We start from the raw sequence: 22025 nt of genomic DNA on the forward strand, positions 1-22025 counted from the left end.
GTGGATATATTTGTTTATTCTTCTAGCTTGACATGTACCTTCGGTCATGTATTTTACTGTGGATATACTACCGCTATTTCCTTTTTTATCAATATAAAATCCACTGTGCTTTTCTAAACCAAGGAGATTTAATATTATAAAGACAGTTCACTGGGTATCGAAGATAAATCTGAAGAGTAAGCTAGAATGCAATATTATCAAGACCGAGAATCAATGCAGTATAAAGATAAGCTCGATTAGAGCTCCGATGGCTAAACTTCACGCACATTTGATGTGGGAGATACCTTCGAGCTTCCATCTATCCGATCCCCACCTTCGATCTGATTAGGAGACACTGACGGACCAGCACCAGCCCCTTTACTCGCAATGATGTCTTCTTCCAACACAGCGCGGAATTCCTCGCGCTTTGGTAGGAGATACCGCACATCCACATATCTCAAAATGCTGGTCATAATGATGACAAGGACCAACAAGGCCAAGCCCGACTGCCATCCATATTTATAGAATGGTGCTTGGCTCGCAGGCCAGACAAGAACCTGAGACCACGAAGAGATGGCATAGTAACCAGCAACAGCAACACCGACAACAAGAGACCGTGCCTCTGGGTCCTGCGGGATAAGATCAGAGAGCCAGGCGAAGATCAGCGGCGCCGTGCCGAGACAAATATAGGAGATGAAATATGATGCATAAGCAGCAGATAAAGCCACGGACGCCGAGTGTGTGGTCCAAATGCTCATAATGATACACGGGATAATCCCAATAACCGCTTGAATAACGATGAGCGTCCAGCGCGTTTCGAAGTAATCAGATAACAGAGCCCAGATCCAGACGAACACGACGTTGATCGCAGATCCTCCGATGGGGATAGCGTTGACCTGCGTGACAGTCCATCTCGGGCTCCCATCTGAGTTCTTGAGCGATTTCAAGAATAGCCCGAAATAAACATATCCGTATGTTCCAAGAACCGTTGCGATATACAGAATCGCAATGAAGTAAACAACCCATCCCGAGAACGTGCGCTTCACGCCCGCCCAGGTCATCCTCTTTGGCTCGGCGCGTCCGTTACGCGCGAGCCGCTCTAGCGAAAGTTCGCCGTGGACTTTCTTGAACCAAAATGCGCGTGGGTTAGGTCGGTTTGGTAGATCCGGGAGCATGAAAAATCCGGCGAATCCCCAGATTACCGTGATGATTGCGTTAATCACGAAGAGCCACCGCCATCCTGCGAGTCCTTTGTGTCCCTCGAGAGTATCGGTGATTGCGGCTTGCATGGCGCCCGAGAGCATTTGGCCGACTGCTTGGCAAGAGTGGTAGAATCCCATTCGCTTGGCCAGTTCGGTTGGGGTATACCAGTACACTGGAGAGTTGGTTAATTTTAACTCGGTGGGTCAGTGGCAGGGCTTTCGAAGGACATACTGAATAATGTCATCATTCCTGGCCAAGCGCTGCTTTCGCATAGACCGAGGAATACACGGAGAACGTAGACTTGTTTCGCGCTCGTTGTCATCGCAATCAATCCGGTCAAAACACCCCATGCAATCTCCAAGCCCGGGAGCCAATAACTTGGGCGTATGTAGGTGAGGATAATTTGAGAGGGAATTAGCATTATGCAGTAGGCGACGTTGAAGTACGTTGTGAATCTGGACCGTATCAGCTATCACCAACCCTGCGTATGGAAATATTTCGGGTCCACTCACAAATTAAGCTCATTTCCGAACAAGTTTAAATCCTCCTTCATACCAGATACGTAGGCGTTGTTGATATTCTGTTGATCGAGATATTTGATGACTGACAGAAGTCAGTTTTGCTGATCTCAAGCCGTGAGGGGGATGTAGCCTAACGCACCCTGTGAAAGACAACCGAAGGTCATCAGGAATATATCCAGGCGTCGGACCAAGGCCTTCTCCTCTGGAGATCGGATATCGACGTCTGTCGACGCATTGCGACGAAACATTTTGAAGGTCACCATGATTATGGTGATAGGAAAGAAAAAGCCGACATTCTACATAGCGAGGTTAGCCGTTCATATATACAAGCCCATACAGGCCCGAGCTCGGATAAGACCTTGACCCCTCACAGGTCAGATAATGTGTCTGGGGTAAATGTCGGATTGCAGATCCGAGTGTTTCTGCAAGGTGCACGCGTGATAAGAATGAGAAGCACCAATAGTTGTATTCCTCTATTGGGGTAACATCGGAAGGATGCCGGAGCTGAGATACATGTTTAGGGCATTTTGACGTTTAGCCAACTCCACTGATCTTGGAGATAAGTTGACCTCGGGAGAAACGAAATCCTGTGAGCTTGAAGGATTCGGGGAAAGTCCGCGATAGGAAAATGCCATTTCCCCGCATCTCCAGGATACGAGACTTTGTCTCTTTCAAGTTATATATATATAAATTCAGCATTTGCAACCTTGATTTGCAAATTCCCAATCTGGAATGATGGCTTCAAATGTTAAGACTAGCCGAAGCCTGCCGAATCCTACCCCTTGCTTGAGTTACTGGCAGCGCACAACTCGGGCATATCCGAATTTGACTGCAAATAGCGATACAACCGTTCCACCGAACTCGAAATATGTTGTGATAGGATCCGGTATTTCTGGCGGTTTGACGGCCTTCAAGCTGATCGAAGGAGGGGCTAATCCCGAGGATATCGTGATTCTCGAGGCCCGAGAGGCAGCAAGTGGCGCAAGCTCACGAAATGCCGGACATGTGCGACCAGGTCTGTCGGACTTTATTGGGGTTATTGTGAGCGTTTCTGATTTGGAAAATAGATGCCTTTAGAGGTTTCAATGCATATGCCAAAGTGCATGGAGAGCAACAAGCATTGAAGATCATCCAGGATGAACGACTTGTTCTCGAAAGAGTCGATGCATTTGTCAAAGAACATAATGTGGAATGCGATTTCAACTTGACCACGACGTTTGATGTTTGCATGACCCCAGAATTCGCGGCTTACGAGGCACAGAGCCTGGAAGCATTTAAGAAAGCGGGCGGTGATACTTCGCACATCACATTTCATGAAGGAGACCAGGCCAAGGAGAAGACTAGAGTTCCCGGGGCTGTGGCAGCATATGAGTGGCCAGCAGGGTCGAGCCACCCGGCAAAGCTTGCACAGTTCCTTCTTCAGGCAGTGATATCCAAGGGTACGAAGCTCTTCACATTTTGTCCTGCCACTGAAATTGAACGGAGCGATGCCTCAGAAACCTGGAAGGTACACACGCCCCGGGGAATAATAGAAGCGGAGAAAATTATCCATTGCACGAATGCCCATGCTGCCTTGCTACTTCCGCAGTTGGAGGCGTACATTCGGCCAAACCGTGCACAGGCCCACTCTCTCGTACCTGTCCCTGCCTTCTCAGGGCATAAGGCCCTGCAGAACACGTTCTCGCTCCGCTTCAGCCTCCTTCACTTTTACTCTCTGATCCAACGTAAGGGAGATGGTACATTGGTGTTAGGGGTATCGCGATCAAACCCAACAATGAGCCCTGAGACAACGGCTGGTCGATTTAGCACCGATGACTCTCGGTACAATGAAGAGATTGCCCAGGATGCTCTGCAGACTTTTGGTAAAATGTTTCCGGCTAATTCATCCCAGCCTGCCATGCACGGTGAGGGTTTGGACCATGCTTGGACTGGAATAATTGCCATGACTACAGACTCTGTTCCGTTCGTTGGGGCAATTGATTCTCTCCCTGGGCAATATATCTGTGCTGGATTTAATGGTCATGGTGAGTTTTTCTTTTGTTCGAGTATATCCTAAAGAAATGACACGCTGACGTTGAAACAGGCATGGCTCGGATATTTACCTGCGCTCCAGCAGTTGCCCAACTTGTACTTGGCAAAACCTGGGGTGAGACGGGGCTTCCCGAATGTTTCCAATTCAGCGACCAAAGGCTCTCGCGGCTTTCAAATAGAGAATTGCCTTCAATTTGGTAGAGTCGTACGGATGTTGAAATATTTTAGAGTCTATTTAGCTCCATAGACAAGACATAGATATAAGATCATTACATCATTGTTACCACGGTTAGCCATCAAGGTACGGTCCATCCTAGGAGCGAGGCTCTGAGAGTATACCATCCTTTTCCAACTCTGAACCCTCTCTCACTTTGCCTCATTTTGCTGCTTCAATTGGCCCTCAGCATTTAGCCCAATATGCTCTCATCTTTGACCCTTCGTACTTATATCAACTTCGGAAATATCTTGGATTGGCTGCCATTTGGATCTTTGATGATTGGTATCTCATCGATTGACATGTCTACCTGTGTAACATTTGCCTCACAAAAGGTGCTTGTCCTTGTAACAGTTATGCAATCAATGTTTGCTCTTTGTTTCTGTTTTATACGTTCATCTTCCGGTTCACCGTGTATATTGAGAACAGATATCCCTTCTTTTAAACATGAAAAATCAATTACCCATCTTCTGTCCTTCAATATATATAACTTAAAGCCAATAGCAACAAGAGGAACAACAGTTTTTCCAGCAAAGTCTTATCATAAGCTATACATCTATACGAGTTCTCAGCGCCTTTATTAGGAGTTTGTCCATATCAATGGCCAGCACGCGTCACGTCAAAGTGAGGCATCGGGGAGCCTGGTCTTTCCTATCACCTTTTTCTTTTACTTGTGTTAAGGCAGACTTGATGCCTTAGGCGAATAGGATCTTTGCTTCCCATCTAGTTGATCTTCCTTCCTCTCCCCAGCCCCAGTCGACAGCCCAATTTCAGGGAAGGAAGGACCATCCAGCCCCTTCCATTATCAAATCCTACCAACTCTCATGCTCCAGTGACTCCGTTCAGTCGACATCTGGCATGAAGCACCAAAGGCAAAGGCTTTCGATCATGATTCGAAGAACCCAAAAGGCTGGGCGCTATTAGGCGAATCCACTGCACATCGACGTCGGGACTTGACTGCTTCAAAGGTCATTTGGCAGCAGTTTACACCATCCGAGAGAGAAATACACCAAGTATGAAGGGTGGGAATACTGGACAAGGACAGTAGCCAGGTGGCTTTACGTTTAAGTGGATGACATTCAAGTGGAAAAGACAATACACGAAACGATCTAAATCTTTGCCCTCTCTACAAGCTGCCTTTTACTTTCTTTTTCACTTTCCTTTCTCCCTTCTTCCGATAAGATACATTTTCTTGTTTCTATTTAACCCGCAAACATCGCTCCAAAACTTCCCTACCCAGATATCGTTCTACAGTATTTTAATACCGAGACGCTGCCCATTTACATGCCATATAGGAAAGTAGGGAAGTGTTCCTGGGAAAGTGTGAGGTCGACTTTGGAGTTGGATTTCTCGCGGGCTGCGTTGACATCGTGGTAGATCTGTATGATTTCATGGCCTATGTATTATCGAGGAGTCGCTCTTATTTGTGCGTGGTCCATGCGACGGTTGATGGCATTGATGTCGTCGCTCAATTATTTCCGCACCGAATTTGCCTATTACATTAAGAAGGTCTGTATTTGGGAGGCTTCCCGTCGGCAGAAGTAGGTGGGTGTCCAGTTGGTAGCAGTAGTGTAATATCGGCTTTGCGCTGTCTCAAGTCAGTGGATGTTGCCGCTTTGGAGGCCCCTGGCTCCGCCAGCCGGATCGACCCTTTCGTGGTTCCTATATCACCTTTCGCTCACCGTTTTCTCACATTCCTCACACATTCCTTTCTCTCAATTTTCTTTCAAATTCCTCTAACATTCATCTCTATTTCATCTCTGTGTCATCTTTCTTTCTTCTACATTTGCAATTTTGTTTCTCTCAACACCGTTCGCTTGGCACTTCCAATGTAACAATGCCATCCCTACTCTCTCTCCCACCGGAGACAATCGACCAAATATGCGACTTCCTTGCTTCTGATGACTTACCCAGTGTCTACAACTTTGCACTGACGAATAAACAATGCTTAACCTTTGCTAATAGGCATCGTTTTGCGCATATTCGTTTTACACTGCTGGGCCAGGAAAGACTGAAAAGGGATATTCAGCGATGGAATGAGATACTTGGACATTCGTCTGCATTTCTATCTGTCCGTTCGGTGACAGTTCGGGGAGCCTTACTTCCAAACAATGAGCAGAAGGAACAGGTACCAGGATCTTTAACCATCAACCAAGAGGAAAATGAGGGTGACTTGAGTTGCCTGGGTAGCTACTACCGTCGCGATATTGATGAATTATTCACCTCTTTTCCTAACCCTCAGTATGATATCTGGAGTTCTCTTCAATCTCTCCTGTGTCGGCTGTCGGGCCTTCAAGACATGACCTGGAGCTGTGTCGCATTATTTCCACCCTGTCTGCTTGAGACCTTGCAGCAGTCCATACCACATTGCAGACTCCATGTTATGGCGTTCAAGCTACTCAGTTTATGCTACGATGACAATAGGCCTATTGACATTGATCAGTACGAATATCAATTGGCTACGTCACCTTCTCTCTCTAGCATTCTGGTTCCGGTCTCACAGATTGACTACGTTACGAACTTCAATGCCAAAGCAGCGATACAGCTAGCAAACGGGTTGGCTCCAAACCTGTCTCGGGTGCATATTGTCGAGGAATCAACGAGTGCGAGGTTTGATCCATCAGAAGCAGAAGACCCAGAATGGCGAGGTTTCTTTCAAAATCGCAAGGATGGGCACAGACTGCATGGGGGAAACCTTCAGAGTCTCAGTCTAAGCTCAGTTGGCGTTGAGTATTTTAAGGCTTGGCAAGAGCAGAATGCGTTTTCTACCCTTCGAGTTTTACAGCTTTGGGATGTCTCTGAGAGTGTTCTTATTGCGGCAGCTAGCTGCCATATCCCTTTGTTGAAATCATTAACGCTAAGTTTCCCAGGCTGGGATGCTTATGATGAAGCAGCGAGTGCTTTTGTTTCATCTCTTCGTCCATTGGAAGCAATCCGACTGTCTAGCGGCCGAAAGGAACGTACATTCCAAGCAGCCATCAAGCACCACGGAAAATCTCTCACAATGCTCTCGCTTCTCCCACGTGAGTCCGACCTTTACGAGGTGATTCCTTCCTTCACCAATTGGATCACGCAAATCCGACTTAAGTGCACAAATATCCGCAGTTTGCAGCTCTCTGTGCACCGACGAACACTCAAACAAGAAGTTTCTCTTTTCAGAACTATTGGAGAGATTTCTCATCTCACGAATCTATCATTGCGATTGATTTGTGACAACGACATAGAAGAACAAGAGTCCCTTTTGAACGCGTTAGACTACCCGACCTCATCGCCCGAGCTTTCACGGACGATGCTCCAACTAAGCGCGCTTCATTCCAGTCTCCTAGCACAGGCAATATTTTTCACTATTGCTCAAGAGTCCCTCCTGCAACGCCTGACCCTAGACATCCGGTGCACATTGTATCCCAAACGTGTGGCAGGATTTCTGAATTGGTCCTGCTGCAGGTGGAGGTGTCTGCGTGCGAGTGAAAATAGAATCATTGTGCGAGAGCTTGATAAAGATGAGGAGTGTAAAGATTGAACGAGACCCAACTCGTCTGCAGGGGCAAGGAGATCAAATGTTTGTACCAAGAAATACGTGAGTTGATAGGAAACGAGACGAGTGTATGATAGCCTCTTTCAGACAAGGAGGGAACCATGAAAATCAATGTTGACCTCGTCCACGCTCGATGTGGCCAAGGTAGGCACTGTACGTTTTAGACTCGATCTTGTTTCTATCACATGTGTCTTCTAAGTATTTTAAATCCTTTTCTTCTATAACCCACCTGGGCACAGGGGTAGAAAGCGGTCAATTAAAACAAAGCTTAGTAACGCCCCCTATTTCCAAAGTTCCAATCAAGCCACTTTCTATCGCAAGAAAGAGGTCTAGATCCTTCATTTCTATACTCCGTACTCCGTACAGTTGAAATATCCCAACCTCCTAACCTTTGGGTTCCGATCGGAGTGGAGCACCGGACCGTCCCGCCAAGGCCCACTGTTCAAGCCAATTTATTCTCTTGAATCCACATCCATGCTTGGCTTACGGTTTACAAGTCGCGTGACAAAGCGCTCATTCGTTTCGCTTAAGAAACCGCTCCATCTCCCTCCTACAAGTCCTGCCTTTGCCATAACTAGTCACCAGGTCGTCGATGAGGAGAGATGCCCGAACATTCCCCAAGACTACTACCCAGCAAGACCTGGCCAGACACTTGGGGATAGCTACCAGTTACTAGCGAAGATTGGCTGGGGAGCGAGTTCGACCGTATGGCTAGCGCGAGATATTACAACGTGCGTTCTGTTTCTGCGCAAATTTTGTTCAAGGCTAATTGGAGGTTATGAGTCACTAGATCGCAGTCCGAGCGAACAGTTGCTTTGAAGATTTTGACTAGCTGTGATGCAAGTCTGCGAGTGAGCTACTTCGTATCGAGCAAACGGTTGCACAAAAGAGTCCCTCACATACAGGTTATGCGGTGATACGCAACTGTCTGGAAAGCTTTGGGCTTGAAAGCTCAGATAAAACGCATCTTTGCCTTCTATATGAGGCAATGCGAGAGCCAATGTCCGAGTTTCAGAAACGCTTCGAGAACCGAAGAATGTCTCTTCCCGTTGCAAAGGCGTATATTGTTTTGCTTCTTCTGGGGCTGCAGTATTTGCATGCTGAATGCAGACTAATTCATACTGGTTAGTGATACTGGTTGAATTCTCGGTAAATTTATGAAAAAAGAGCAATGGCTAACGAAAATTGACTCCAGACCTGAAGCTCGCAAATATCCTGATGACCTTCGAAAATGACAAAGCTATCCCTAGATTCATCCAAGAACAAGTGCTCAAGACCCCGATGCATTACATGACTGATCCAGTAACCAATCGCACCATCTACCAAAGCTACAAGAGTTTCGGGCCAATGGACGTTGACGACGTCAGAAATGTACTTCCCAAAATAAGCGATTTCGGGTCGGCGTGGCAGCTTGACATCGTCGACCCAGAAACAAAGTCACAACACGAACCTGTTATTACATACCCTATACAGCCAAACTACTACCGTGCGCCCGAAGTTGTGCTTGGATATGGTTGGGACTTGAGTGCAGATATATGAAACTTTGGTGTCCTTGTAAGCCGCTGGAATATCAATGGTCTACTCATGGTGATAAGACTAACCCACTTCTTTCGGAGATTTGGAACATTGTCGAAGGCACCGAGCTATTTACTCAAGTGGAAGATGCTAATGGTCGATATGATCCGAAATCACATTTGGCAGAAATGATTGCCCTGCTTGGTCCACCACCTAAAGAGGTACTCAAGCGAGCAGACCATATGTCACATGTGGAATACGATTCCACAATTATGATTGAGAAGGGCAAGCCGTGCAAGAATGCTCGTGAGGTCTTTGGTGGTCCTTATTTCGATGAAGAAGGTGAGGCTTTTATCCTAAATCTAGGCACATGTGTCATTTTAACTCATTGTTGGCGGTAGGAAAATTCCTTCACGAGAAACTGATCCCAAATCGGAAACTAGAGGATACTATCCCATCGCTTGATGACTCGGAAAGAGAGCTTTTCTTGTCATTTGCTAGGGATATGCTCACGTGGGTTCTCTCGGAGAGGAAAACTGCTCGTGAGCTAACGGAGCATCCGTTCCTCAATTTCGGTGGAGTTGTTCCTAAAGATCTCTTGGAGGGGAGCTCTTAGAATATGAGCTGTTCGGTCCCTTTACACTATGCTGTTTACAGTGAGAAGAAAGCTCTCCACTATGTATAAAATCTCCACTATGTACAGATGTATCAAAAGAAAGATGCTTATGCAGATAGTTATGGACATGAAAATCGACATTGAAGTTATAATACATGCTTAACTTTTAAATGTATAATATCGTCATGATCTGTAAGTGGGAAAGCCGGGTGTGGGGTTTGTTATACATGTCCAGCAATGATTCTGGAGGTTGATGATCAAGAGGAAATCCCAGGGAGTTCCGCTCCATTCTGAGCTCAAATGGTGCGAGAAAATTAATAGCAGGGTCACTCCTCTCGCCCTCCTTGATGGGGATAGATACATGGTTCTTTAAGTTGCGCCTTGGTATTCCTATGTACGTTCTTAGAGTCAACGGCTACAGTCTCTGCCATATTCCAGGTATAATATAATGCGTACAACGCCGCGAGAGCTGCTGGAAGGCGAGAAGCATCTGGTACCCAACTTGCTGAGTGAGCTGCTATATTCAACAAGACACTTATAGGGCCTAGTAAAGCATGCTTTAATAGGCTACAGACGTCTGAGCATGGTTTTGGGTAGTAGATTTGCAGGAGGAGTTACATTCTGTACATGTAGACCTTATCAATTTGATTTTATCGAGGCATCTGACAAGATGAAACTACCTAGTACAGAGCGGCTTGGCTGTATGCCAAAACGGTCCATCAAAGCAGCAGAAACAATCCACGCGTTTTTTGATGGCAAGACCGAGACCCCAAGAGAGCTTCAATCAAGCTGACTGAAACGTGGTCTTTAGCAGCTGTCAGTGTGACCGTTGCCTCCATTCTTGCACAGGTATCCACACTTCTGGATAACCTTGATCTCGCCGTTGGAGCCTCCAAGACAGGCAAACAAAGCGTTATCTCTGTTTACACCAGGGAATGCGCCCTGAGCATCAGCAACCGCATTCCGGATCTGGGTGTCGTAGTTGCCTTAATATAGATTTAGCATTTTGCTTATCGTAATATATAATTTGCTTTACTAACCTCTGGACATAAGAGCTGAGGAACAGTAATTGAACTGCGTTTGGCAGTTCTTAGCCGCACCGAGAGAGGCAAAGGCAGCCACGGTGGCAATGGAGAGGATGCTGAGATTAACCATTTTGTTGGTAGAAGAGGGTGATTGAGATGACTGGGAAATGATTGGGAGTGATTGTTAAGTGAGGAATAAGAGGGGATGGGGAAGGGGTCTTTATAGCCCGCATCTTGTCTGGTTAAACCGCAAAAGTTTGAATGCTTACAACGCTTACCACATAGTGGACCTCATTAGTACGAGCTTTCTCATTGATCAGCGCGTGATACAAGTCCCTCAATCCACGAGCTAAAGTAGGAAAAGACCAACAATGTCGCCGGATGTCAAGGGATCCTTGCAACGGTGCAGGGTTTGAAGCTGCACCGTGTAGGTGGATCAAAATAATTGGTTGCTAAGGTGCCAGAGTCCGTGTAGCTCCAACGCCTTAGTCCTACTCTGTCATGCTCAATAGCTTATAATGTACTCCGTACTTTGTATGTGCGTCTTGACCTCCAGGGCGTGCTCAGAAGATGCAAGCTCCACAAGCCCCATTACATATACTTTTCTCACCTTCATAGTACAAAGTGTTGTCCAAAAGGTAATACCATTGCTCTATTGCAATGCATTGACTTGCTCAGATTTTATTTGAACTTGTCGAACAAGATACTAACCCTTCATTATGCTTCCGAACCGCAAAGCCATTGTACGCCGCCCATCATCTCCACTAGGAGGAACGGTCCGTCACTAAGTGGGTAGGTTCCCAAGCCCCAGGATCCATTGTGAATTGATGGCTCATAACCCGAGAGATCCTGTCGGTGAGTTGTATGTACCACGTGCATTTGGTAATACCCCAGTGGCCCCCGGTTCTGCTGCGAGAATCTTTTCAACCTAAAGCCACCAACTCAGGCATCAATTCCAAGCTCCACTACTGATATAATCAACGTCTAACAGGTTGAATAATGTGACGAAAACAATGCGAGGAAGATCGATGATAAAATGCACGTTCTCCGAATTCGGAACTATAGAATACAGAGGGGATTATAAATGAAAATCTGGATGCAAAGCACAGGTAAATTCAGGGGAACTGGATCATGACGGCTAGCAGAGATTTCCCAGGCATTCGACGGTAGCCTGCATATTCAGGTAATGCAATGTAACGCAATTTATGGAGCAATGCAATGTGATATTGGTGATATAGTCGCTGTAATGTATCGCATAAATACGTGGATCCCACGTCCCACTTATGGGCATGGCCAAGTCATATGTGTCCAATTCACTACAGAGAAAATAGGGTCATGTACGGACTACTCTGTAGTACAGCGTAAATAGAGCGTAAATAGAGCCATATTAAGATTCTCTAGTTCTAGGCAACTGAGACTCTGTACGGATAGCATGCTTTCTATTGGATACCTACCCCCACTAGTAATCTTGGAATCAAGGTCCACGGGTAAATCCCACCGATCTGCTTGCGCTAGTAATAAAAGAGGGCTTATGTTATAGTGAAGGCCTGAGCTTGGTATTTCACATGTAAGTTCGAGTATTCGTGAATGAATATTTACTATCTAAAGCCTGCCATCAATGGAAAATAGGTAAATTTGTATAGTATCTCATAGTAAATGCAATTGTAATTGAAGATTAGCTCAAACTTGGAGCCACATCGACAGAATGCTTAAGGTAAGATACAGGTATAACCTGATATATAACTATTACATAACAAGTCCATCGGTTGCTACTATTAACCCTTTGTGTGATGGTGGACCAAGCCCTGACTTTAGTATCAGGGTCAGGGTATATTGCTTGGCGCACAAGCCGGTGGCCTAAGGCAAGTATAAGCATTATGCAAACCCCGCAAACCCCGGGGCCGCTTGGGAGCATGGCAGTAAGGCATAAAAACGAATATAACTAACTAACTACAACATAGTCTCACGCTAGAGTTCGTCTAACTAGCGTGTGGCGTGATAAATAAGGCCTAAATGCAAGAGAGGCGCATCTGGCAGATATAAAGGGGTAGTAAACAGAAAGGATAGCTTCAGCTCTATGATATTGGAATAGAATTAGATGAAATAGTTGGATAATATGTTCAGGAGTGTATCAACCATGTCAATTGAGATTACCTCTGTTCTATGGTCTACATATCCCAGTCTAGGATACGCAGCCCTAATGGCTGGTTGCACTAGACCTGACAGTGTAATGCACAATGCAATGCAGGACTTGGCTCTTAGCGCATGCTCACTGATTTGTAGCCTGATAAACAAAGCCTGCATGCATTGTTCGCTGAATATATATAGCCCCCGACGTCTGACTGCCAATCCGCATAACGCACACTTCGATGTATCCACGATTTGTTTCTATCGATTTCTTTTGTATGGCTGAATTATAAAAGGCGCAATTCCAAGATTAATAAATACATTGGACTCTGTAGCCCGTCTTCTTATCATAAAGACGGATAAAACAAGGATAGAGAATCTCGGCATACGTGCATCCTTGGCCCGTGTCAACGTCAACCCAATGATCGTCGACGGGAACCTCCGCACAACGTGGCTAATACTGCACCAACCCCCTTCGGGCTTCAACCGTGGAGTATCATAAAGCGCTTGTGTCTACCCACCCAATCCTAACCATTGAACCTGCTTCAGGATTGCGGGACACCGGGTGAAAACCGTTGTGCTTTAGTACCAATGTGCATTCTAACAGCCCCTTAACCTCCCTTACCCTCGTTCCTATCATCCCAAAGGGCCAAATATCGAAATATGGCGAAATCACCACAGATCGCAGTGGTATGTTGATCTATTTCTTCTCCTCGCAGGTCTAACAGGTTATAGGACACGGATATCTATCTGACAGGCAATTATGGCGATGACTGGCAGTCGTAAATACTCGCACTTCCCCCACTCTTTCTCTCCATTGATCTCTAACATGATATTAAATAGAGAGACAACGTCTATCGGTTCTTCAATCTATCATGGCCTGATGGAAAATGGCAGACGGTATGGTTTCATAGTGCATTCTTCGCATCCAGCTCGGCCCGTGGCTTACTTATTCTCCACAGGTATCAAACGCTAAGCAACAAAGAATATCTGTATGCATGTCATAGCATCTGTCACTAAAGAAGCTGCCAACTCATACTCGATTCTAATCAGGATTCCGTCCGATGACCAAGCATTTGAGTCCTACGAAGCTGGGTGCGTACGACCAAAACCTCTCTATGTATCATTCTCGCCTTTTAACACTCTCAGCCATTTGCTCGCTATGGTGTTAGATTCGGACCGAGAAAACCCGCTCTTTAGAGCACCTGTGGGAAAGAACCCCAAGCAGATCCTCGACATTGGAACGGGCAAGGGTGACTGGGCTATGTATGTCAGAAGAGAGCCCCTCACCCATGACAGACAGGATTTCTACTAACCGGACACATATATAGTGACGTTGCTGACATGTTCCCATCTGGTAAGTGCCATGCCAATACCCCTGGGAATTTCCAAAATAAACTAACACCATCCAGCAACTGTCCGAGGAGTCGACCTCTTCCCACCTCCCGTGACATGGATGCCGCCCAACTGCATCCTTGAAGTCGACAACGTCTTAGAAGAATGGACCTGGAGAGAACCTCACGACTTAATCCACATGCGGGTTATGATCGGCTCATTCGATCCCGCTGGATGGGATCACGTCTACACAAGCGCCTTTAAGTAAACAAGCACTTCTCCCCCCTATCCATATCCGCAACTATGTGAACTAACGGGTGTCTCTCGTAGATCCCTACGACCAGGAGGCTGGATCGAACAACTCGAAGGTAGTCCCTGCATCCAATGTGACGACAACAGCCTGCCGGCAGATAGTATTTTGCGAAGCTGGGGGGATATTATGAGCGGGTGCGGTGCGCGCGCCGGACGCTCGCTAGACACTATCAATACCATGCGCAGCGCAATGGAAAAGGCCGGGTTTGTGGATTTCCAGGAGAAGACATACCTGTGGCCGATTGGGCCGTGGGCTCGCGATCAGAAATTTAAAGAGGCTGGCGTGGTTAATTACCACCATTGGCTTTCTGGTATGGAGGGTTGGTGTATGTGGTTGCTGACCCATTTTGGTGCGCCGCATCCTTGGTCAAAGGACGAGGTTACTGTTTATTTGGCCAAGGTTCGGTCGGAGATTAAGAATCCAAGATATCATCTTTATCAGAAAGCGTGAGTTTGGACTAATCCTGTGTGGTATTGAGGGATTGACATGCTGATCCTTGTTTAGACGACGTGTGTGGGCGCGCAAGCCTTTTCCCGGAGAGCTTACACCTGACATGACTCCGATCAAAAAGGAGGCGTGAAAGAAGGGGAAGTGACTGTCTTCTTAGCAACTAACTGAGTTATCGATTGGACATCATGATGGGAGGCTGTACAGGAAGGGGACTGAATCAAGATCTTGGAAGGTGCTCACAATGAATATTTCCTGTGACTGGAGAAAAGGCTGCTATATTCGGGATAAACTTAGGCTGACGGCGCTGGACATGGGTTGTGCGTTCATGTTCTTTAAAAAGCTAACATCTTAAGTGAAGCGATATTAAGATCATGTATTTCATTGTGTTATGTCGTAAGCTAGCTTAATTGCAACAATGGCTGGCTATTGTGCTTTTCGTCGCAAAGGCATCGGAGAGAATCATTGAAGTGTCTAGGATTTGAAATTCCATCAAGTTCAGGAATCCAGTTCCAAAGTCGTCATCTGCGAAGAAAACGTCCGCCGAACCCACTCCATGTATGTCTTCCACTTGTGAAGATCGCTTGATGCCTCCGCACCGGGGAATGCCTTGCTCAATTCTCTGGTAATCTTCAGAATGCCGAGGGATGCCTCTTGGGCCTTCTCCAATTCTTGTTTGACGGCATTCTCCTTTGGCTTAAAGGAAAGCACAGAGGTGTAATGCTCTGACAAGGCGTCTAGCCGCCGCTCAGTATCCTCCGGTGCGATCTTGATCAGTTTGGATATCATGAGATTGCTGATTGCACGGATATCTTGTTCGTCGTCGATACCGGCAAGGATGCGGTCAAAGAGTTCGTCCATGTGGGTGCGGGAGAACGATGTGTCGAGGGAAGCATAAAGGGTTTCATAGGCACTCTGTAAATGAGAATGTCAGTGGGGATCTATGGGGATGAAAAGAGATACTGACCTTTCGCAAGTCGAGCCCATCATCCACTTTGTGTTTGAATGGGCCCATTTGTACCTCGCGAATGAGTTCTGGCTTGATTTTGGTATCACCAAGAACAGCTGGCAGCAGCTCGTCGAGGTGAGGAAGCAAAAGATCCATCTTGTTATGGATTGCAGAGTTAAGAGTGGTCAACGCAAGCCGGTGGTTGCCCAAATCACTGTCACCGAGCATGTTGGTTAAGAGGGGCACCATCAACGGTCGTAGTACATCGTTGAAAGCGTCACTTGAATCAGCAAGCGTATAGCGGAATGCCGAAATTACCACGCCACGAACAGCCGGGTCGGCATTGGCCAGGTACTCCTATGGACATGAGGTTAGCATTGAAGATGTAGAAGAATAGGCACAACTTACTTGGAAGTGGGGAATGTAGGCAACGGGGTCAAGCAGTGCCAAACGGCCTACACATTCAGCCCCGACAGCTCGGTTGTCTTCCTCCTCGGAGACGACAAGGAGTGCGTGCCATAATTTGTGAGCGGATGGTGCGAGATCTGGCCGTACAACCTCGGGATGCTGAAGTAGTTCTCGTACCGAATGGAGAAGCAAATAGCTTTGAGCATTTGACTTTTCCAATCCATTCAACATGATTGGGAGATAAGTTTTGACGCTACCTGCAGCCGCGTTTCCAAGGGCAGTAGCGGCAGCCAAGCGCACATGATCTGACTGGGATTCAAAATGGGGAATGAAGAGATTCGGGGTCAATGAGCACTCTGGGCCCATTCGCAGGCCAATTTCGCCCAGGATAGCAAGGGCGAGGCACTTTCGGCTATCGTCCCGTGCAGTTTTGAGTTCTGTTGAGAAATCTTCCATTGTGACTCCGAGGTTCGGGCCACCGTGGACCAGAAGAGTGCCAACGGCTCTCCCAACAACTGAGGAGTCCCCTGTAATTCCCACATCACGGAGGAGATTCTGCATCAGACTAGCACCCGCACCTTCGTCGCCAATGACTTTGACCAGCAGCAACAATGCTTTGAGAACAGTTCCGACGAGTGGTTTGGTCACGATTGAGCAGATAGCAGAGATCAAACCGCTGTTAACCATCAGTTTTGCGTTTCCAGGGACAAGTTTGGCAATGATGATCAACGTGGGCGTAAGGGTGTGGAAATCAGCAACAGTGAGGAGAGGCAAAGCAGCGTTCTCCAGTGCTGCGATCGTCTCAGGACTGAGGTGGGATCTGATATTGGAGTTCATGGAAAGACTGCGGAGAGTTTCCAAACACGCGCCTCTCAAGGCCCGATCAGATTTGCGCAGGTTCGACCCTAGCTCAAGAGCTACGCTGTTGACCCAATTACTAGAAACGTCCTGCTTGCGGTTGGCGAGAACGACAACATCGTCAACCGCACGAACAGCGGACAATCGAGTTGTCTCGTTCTTCACCCGGTCGACTAAAACAGCCAGACCATTAGATCTCTTCTCAGATGAAAGGAACTCTAAGCCCCGTTCTCCTGATGTGCGTGCGAGAATGACACCGAACACATGAATTGCCCGTTGACGGACTTCGAGATCAGCGCTTGTGTCAGTGATTCGAGAGTGGACAACATCATAGAGCTTCTGCAGCTGCAGAGTGACATCGGAAGGATTGGCAGACACGCGTGGAGGTGTAATTGCCTTCACGATTTGCTCCACGGCACCTAAAGCCTCACTGCTAACTTTGTAGTTTCGGTCGTTGACAGCTCCGACCACACCGGGCACCAGAGCAATCAGGAATGGCAATAGCGCATCGGACAGATGGGTCTCGGCGATGACTGCAATGAGACCCAGTGTTTCGATTTGGAGGGTACCTGCACTGACAGCAGCCCCGGTATGAGCCGCTGTGCTCCCGGAGAGAGATGAGGTCTTAAGGGCATCCGCAATGAGGTCTTCAATTTGTTGGAGATGGTCCGCAAGACCACCATAGCGGACCAATGAAAGGCTTTTGAGGAGAATAATCGCAGCTTGTTTCAGAGGAATCGAAGCCTGCTTCCAAACTTTGACAAGGTTCTGTACAATCAAAGGTACGGAGCGGGCTAGATCAGCCTGAGAACCAGACTTGGGGGACGATGGCACAGCAGGGGAATCCATTGCTGACGAGGTTCCAGGACTCGGCTCGAAGTCAATCATTGACGCATCACTATCTTGGCGTCTGCGCTTGCGAGAATTCTTGGAGCCACCCACGGCCTCCAGGAAGTCATTGGATGTGACGATCATGGACCCCTCTCCGGTTTTTCGGACAAGGGCCGTCAATGTAGACACCACCTCAAGTTTCACACTCTCTTCTCTTTCCCTGCTAATTTGGGAGATCAGAGCTGGGGCAATCTGCTGGAACAGGGCAGAGGCGTCCGAAGCGCGACCAAGCCCGTAGGTAGAGATGACGGTGTAGAGAAGCTTGGCAGCACACCGGCGTACCTTCCAGCTCATGTCGTCAATATCACTGTAGCCGCCTTCTTCTTCAAAGTCCTCGAATTCGTCGTCTTCTAGGTCGGGCTCCTCCGTGGCATCGTCCTCACTCCCATCGTCCTGTGTGCCTCCCATCTCCTCATCGTCCTCCGCTTCGGCGACGTTTGGATCGTATTTCAAGAATCGAAGAGCTGATCGAGTGGTGTTGGCTAGGTACGGTTGCATCTGTTTGTTGCAGGAGCTGATCAACGCCTCGAGCGTGACCAAGGCGGTCTCTCGGAGCTCATCCACCTGGGGATCATGTTCGTCGTCGGAGTAAGACGACATTGTGGCGGTGATGAAAGCACAGAAGAGGTATTTGAAAGAAGGAAAAAAAGAAAAAAGGAAAGCGAAATCGCGGTTGACTTTGCGGACACACGCGCTGGAGATGTGGTGTTGGTCACCGTCACAGGCCTGGAGTCGCAGGCAAGCTAGCTGCCCCGCGCTAGTCCCGATATGGTGATAAACTCACGTGCGCGACCTCTACTGCAAAAAGTCGAGCAGATCAAGTGAAGGTTGAGCACGTTGTTTGGATGCTAAAAGAGCTTGAAGACCACCTTGCTTTCTTGCCTTAGCTCTCTTCTTGCTGCTCTGGTTGTCAACTGCCTTGGGAGCTGTCGAGGCTTGCGTTGAACCTTGCACGTCAATCCCTACTGGAGTCGACCCTCGAGTGGACGTAACCGTAGCTCCTCTAGACGAAGGTTTGGTGACGGTATTCCTTGAATTCCTTTGAGGTAATACAGTCCGCTGGTAGCAGCGTAAACATTTGTACACTGTGGCACCTGTAGATGCCGACGAGGCTAAAGGCTTGGTTTTTTTCGGCTTGATCTCAGTAACTTTACTCCACTGGGGCTTTCTAATACTACCACACGATCCACAGTAGTCTCTTTTATGCTTGACATTCAATGACTTAGATTCGTCGTGGAGAAGCCGGGTGCGCACCGCTTGGAGATGAGCTGATGTCGATGAACCGAGGGGGACAGCCGAGACAGCCTGAATGAGAAAGGAGTCAATGTCAGACATTGTGTCTTGAGAGAAAAAGATTTCTATTGAGAAATCAAAATGATTGTCAACTGAATGACAATGACAATGGAGACAAACGGAGAACAATAGGGACAAACGGAAGACAATAGCTCGTTTGCTATTCAGAAATTTGCCGCGCGGGAGCTTAAAAGCCAGCTCCACCCGCTGCTTCTTCCCATCTACATCTCTCTGCTCTCTACCCTTTTCTTTTTCTATCCCTACTCCTCTCTTGCTATCTATTCGTTTTATCTCCTGCAGCTGTCACCAGCTTCGCAGCAGGTATTTGCTTCCAAATTCCTTTTTTCTAGACAGCCTCATTCTGAGGCTTTTCTCGTTTTCAGTGTTATCAAAATCCGATAGCTCAGTCGGATTCGTCCACGATGGCGCCGGTGCGGATTGCCGTCGAAGGCTGCGTAAGTAATATTGCATGGGGATCCCCCACTTCATTGACATATCCACTTCACAGCTGGTTGCTAATCATCTTATATAGGGCCATGGTAGCCTCAACGACATTTATGAGACTGTGGATCGCAAGGCCGCCGAGAAAGGCTGGGAGTCTGTCGATCTGGTCATCATTGGTGGAGATTTTCAGGTGAGCTCCTTGTCATGCTTCCACAGCCTAACGTTGACTGACCAAACCAGGCTCTGCGTAATGCTAATGATGCGACTTGTCTTTCGGTTCCCGACAAGTTCAAGCAAATCGGTGATTTTCATGAGTACTACAGCGGGGATCGTGTTGCTCCCTATCTGACACTGTTCATTGGAGGCAATCATGAGGCGAGCAATCATCTGTCCGAGCTTTATTACGGCGGTTGGGTGGCCCCCAACATCTACTTTATGGGCGCGGCCAATATCATCCGCTTTGGACCTCTCCGAATCTCCGGAATGTCAGGCATCTGGAAGGGCTACGACTACCGTAAGGCCCATTTCGAACGGTTGCCCTACAACAGAGACGATGTTTCTTCCGTCTATCATATCCGGGAGCTGGATGTGCGCAAGCTACTTCAAGTCCGAACCCAAGTCGATATTGGTCTGTCTCACGATTGGCCCAAGGGGGTCGAGAAACATGGAGACTATGGAACCCTGTTCCGCAAGAAGTCAGGCTTCAAAGCCGATTCCGATTCAGGAAAGCTCGGAAGTGTGGCTGCACGTGAAGCTCTTAATCATCTGCGGCCCGCTTATTGGCTTTCAGCCCATTTGCATGTTCGTTTCACTGCAAAGGTGCCCCATAGCCCACCTCGCGCAAAGTCCAACCCCCTGAGTCCCCACAGTCCTGTTGATGTCACCGATCCAAATGAGACCAACCCGATTCCACGCAGCAATCTCAACACCAGAACCCTTGCTGGTCACGGATTGCTTGGCACTGCAACCGGAGACGAGCAGTCTCGCATCAAGGCTTGGAATGAATTCGGAGATAAAGCCCGACGGGCTGAGAAGGAGAAGCGCGTTCACGACGACTTCATGCGTCTGATCAGAGAGAGACAGCCGAAAGCTTCGCGGAACATTACATTCGACGAAACAGCCAAAATTGGCGGCGGCCCCATTCAGAATTTTGTACGTGGTGCCGATGGAGAAAGGCTTGAGTCCGCCCCAGTCGATGGTGGGAACGTTGAAAACCTCGACAAAGCCAGCCAGGGAAACAGCCCTGTGGATAACTCGCCCGAGGAGGTGGTCGCTCAGCAGGAATCTTCGTCGCTCGGTAAAACAACCGAAGATATCCAGACGACCAAGCAGGTCAGGACGACCAAGGAAGTTCAGGCGACCAATGATGTCGCTGACAATATTGACAAAATTAGCATCTCTACAAGCCCAAGCAGTGCCGCAAGCGCAAAGTCTCCTCCAGCCGAGAAGGCTCTTCCGAAAGCCGACATCTCTCTGAATTGGGGTGATGATCGCTCTCCAGATCCTTGGTGGAACGACGGTGTCGATGATCGGGTTCACGAAGTCGAAACCGCCCTCCCAACCAGCCTTGAGCAGTCGTCTCAACCCAAACTTGTCTCCAATCGCCCTGTCCAGGATCTCCCGACCCCCGAGAATATTAAGAACCTTGCGACCCAGTTCCTGACCTTGGACAAGCCGCACAACCACGATGATTTTGTTGAACTGCTGGAGATTGAGCCAATCTCCGAACAGGCTGCTGCGTTGGAGTCTCCCCTGCGACTCCAGTACGATAAGGAGTGGCTGGCCATTCTTCGTGCCTTTGCTGACGAACTTGAGTTTGGTGGAAACCCCAATGTTCCTGTCCCTGCCCATAAGGGATATGAGTACTACCAACAGCGTATCGCTGAGGAAGAGGATTGGGTAGAGGAGAATGTTGTCAAAGCCGGATTGTTGAATGTCCCCACTGACTTTGTTTTGACTGCCCCCGTTTATGACCCTCTTGTTTCAATCAACACCCATGAGCAGCCGAGGGAATACAGCAACCCGCAGACCACTACCTTCTGCAATCTGATCGGGATTGAGAATAAGTTCGACATGAGCGAGGAAGAACGCCAGGCTCGCATGGAAGCTGGCCCTCGCCCCGAAGCCCCTCGTCAGCACTTCCAGGGCAACCGTGGTGGTCGTGGTGGACGAGGCGGCCGTGGCGGACGTGGTCGTGGAGGTCGTGGTCCTGGGCGCGGTGGCTATAGTGGTCGTGGCGGGCGTGGAAGCTCAGGCCCCCCGGCCCAGGGCGCCGATGGCTGGTAAATTTGACCAGTGCTTGGCTCTCCTACCTGAATAGG

The 22025-nt window shown here is 48.0% G+C and overlaps 8 protein-coding genes across 8 annotated transcripts; 5 read left to right on the forward strand and 3 right to left on the reverse strand.

The window, feature by feature from the left end:
- Positions 1 to 251: 251 nt before the first annotated feature.
- N7517_011524 (Major facilitator superfamily domain general substrate transporter) lies at positions 252 to 1966 on the reverse strand (the record flags this gene model as incomplete). The annotated part of the gene is made up of 4 exons (XM_056729247.1): positions 252 to 1354; positions 1414 to 1637; positions 1695 to 1785; positions 1843 to 1966. 4 exons carry the CDS (start codon positions 1964 to 1966, stop codon positions 252 to 254), a joined length of 1542 nt encoding a protein of 513 aa, XP_056575062.1.
- A 469-nt stretch (positions 1967 to 2435) lies between these two features.
- Positions 2436 to 3935, forward strand: N7517_011525 (NAD(P)/FAD-dependent oxidoreductase; the record flags this gene model as incomplete). The annotated part of the gene is made up of 3 exons (XM_056729248.1): positions 2436 to 2718; positions 2771 to 3727; positions 3787 to 3935. The coding sequence occupies 3 exons, from the start codon at positions 2436 to 2438 to the stop codon at positions 3933 to 3935; spliced, it is 1389 nt and encodes a 462-aa protein (XP_056575063.1).
- Positions 3936 to 6331: 2396 nt separating this feature from the next.
- Positions 6332 to 7468, forward strand: N7517_011526 (uncharacterized protein; the record flags this gene model as incomplete). Its single annotated transcript, XM_056729249.1, has 1 exon — positions 6332 to 7468. One exon carries the CDS (start codon positions 6332 to 6334, stop codon positions 7466 to 7468), a length of 1137 nt encoding a protein of 378 aa, XP_056575064.1.
- A 489-nt stretch (positions 7469 to 7957) lies between these two features.
- N7517_011527 (putative serine/threonine-protein kinase) lies at positions 7958 to 9614 on the forward strand (the record flags this gene model as incomplete). Its single annotated transcript, XM_056729250.1, has 5 exons — positions 7958 to 8188; positions 8328 to 8607; positions 8679 to 8983; positions 9043 to 9340; positions 9400 to 9614. The coding sequence occupies 5 exons, from the start codon at positions 7958 to 7960 to the stop codon at positions 9612 to 9614; spliced, it is 1329 nt and encodes a 442-aa protein (XP_056575065.1).
- Positions 9615 to 10421: 807 nt separating this feature from the next.
- On the reverse strand, positions 10422 to 10769 carry N7517_011528 (uncharacterized protein; the record flags this gene model as incomplete). Its single annotated transcript, XM_056729251.1, has 2 exons — positions 10422 to 10600; positions 10655 to 10769. 2 exons carry the CDS (start codon positions 10767 to 10769, stop codon positions 10422 to 10424), a joined length of 294 nt encoding a protein of 97 aa, XP_056575066.1.
- A 2660-nt stretch (positions 10770 to 13429) lies between these two features.
- On the forward strand, positions 13430 to 14994 carry N7517_011529 (class I SAM-dependent methyltransferase; the record flags this gene model as incomplete). The annotated part of the gene is made up of 9 exons (XM_056729252.1): positions 13430 to 13456; positions 13502 to 13548; positions 13610 to 13666; positions 13820 to 13861; positions 13916 to 14032; positions 14098 to 14123; positions 14179 to 14365; positions 14432 to 14860; positions 14919 to 14994. The coding sequence occupies 9 exons, from the start codon at positions 13430 to 13432 to the stop codon at positions 14992 to 14994; spliced, it is 1008 nt and encodes a 335-aa protein (XP_056575067.1).
- Positions 14995 to 15359: 365 nt separating this feature from the next.
- Positions 15360 to 18567, reverse strand: canA (putative cullin binding protein CanA; the record flags this gene model as incomplete). Its single annotated transcript, XM_056729253.1, has 3 exons — positions 15360 to 15776; positions 15829 to 16167; positions 16219 to 18567. The coding sequence occupies 3 exons, from the start codon at positions 18565 to 18567 to the stop codon at positions 15360 to 15362; spliced, it is 3105 nt and encodes a 1034-aa protein (XP_056575068.1).
- Positions 18568 to 19682: 1115 nt separating this feature from the next.
- Positions 19683 to 21990, forward strand: N7517_011531 (RNA lariat debranching enzyme; the record flags this gene model as incomplete). Its single annotated transcript, XM_056729254.1, has 3 exons — positions 19683 to 19715; positions 19793 to 19894; positions 19945 to 21990. 3 exons carry the CDS (start codon positions 19683 to 19685, stop codon positions 21988 to 21990), a joined length of 2181 nt encoding a protein of 726 aa, XP_056575069.1.
- Between the last annotated feature and the right edge of the window lie 35 nt (positions 21991 to 22025).

Source organism: Penicillium concentricum (assembly GCF_028827145.1).
Source record: "Penicillium concentricum strain IBT 3081 chromosome Unknown utg000006l_segment0_segment0, whole genome shotgun sequence".
Taxonomy (NCBI): Eukaryota; Fungi; Ascomycota; class Eurotiomycetes; order Eurotiales; family Aspergillaceae; genus Penicillium; species Penicillium concentricum.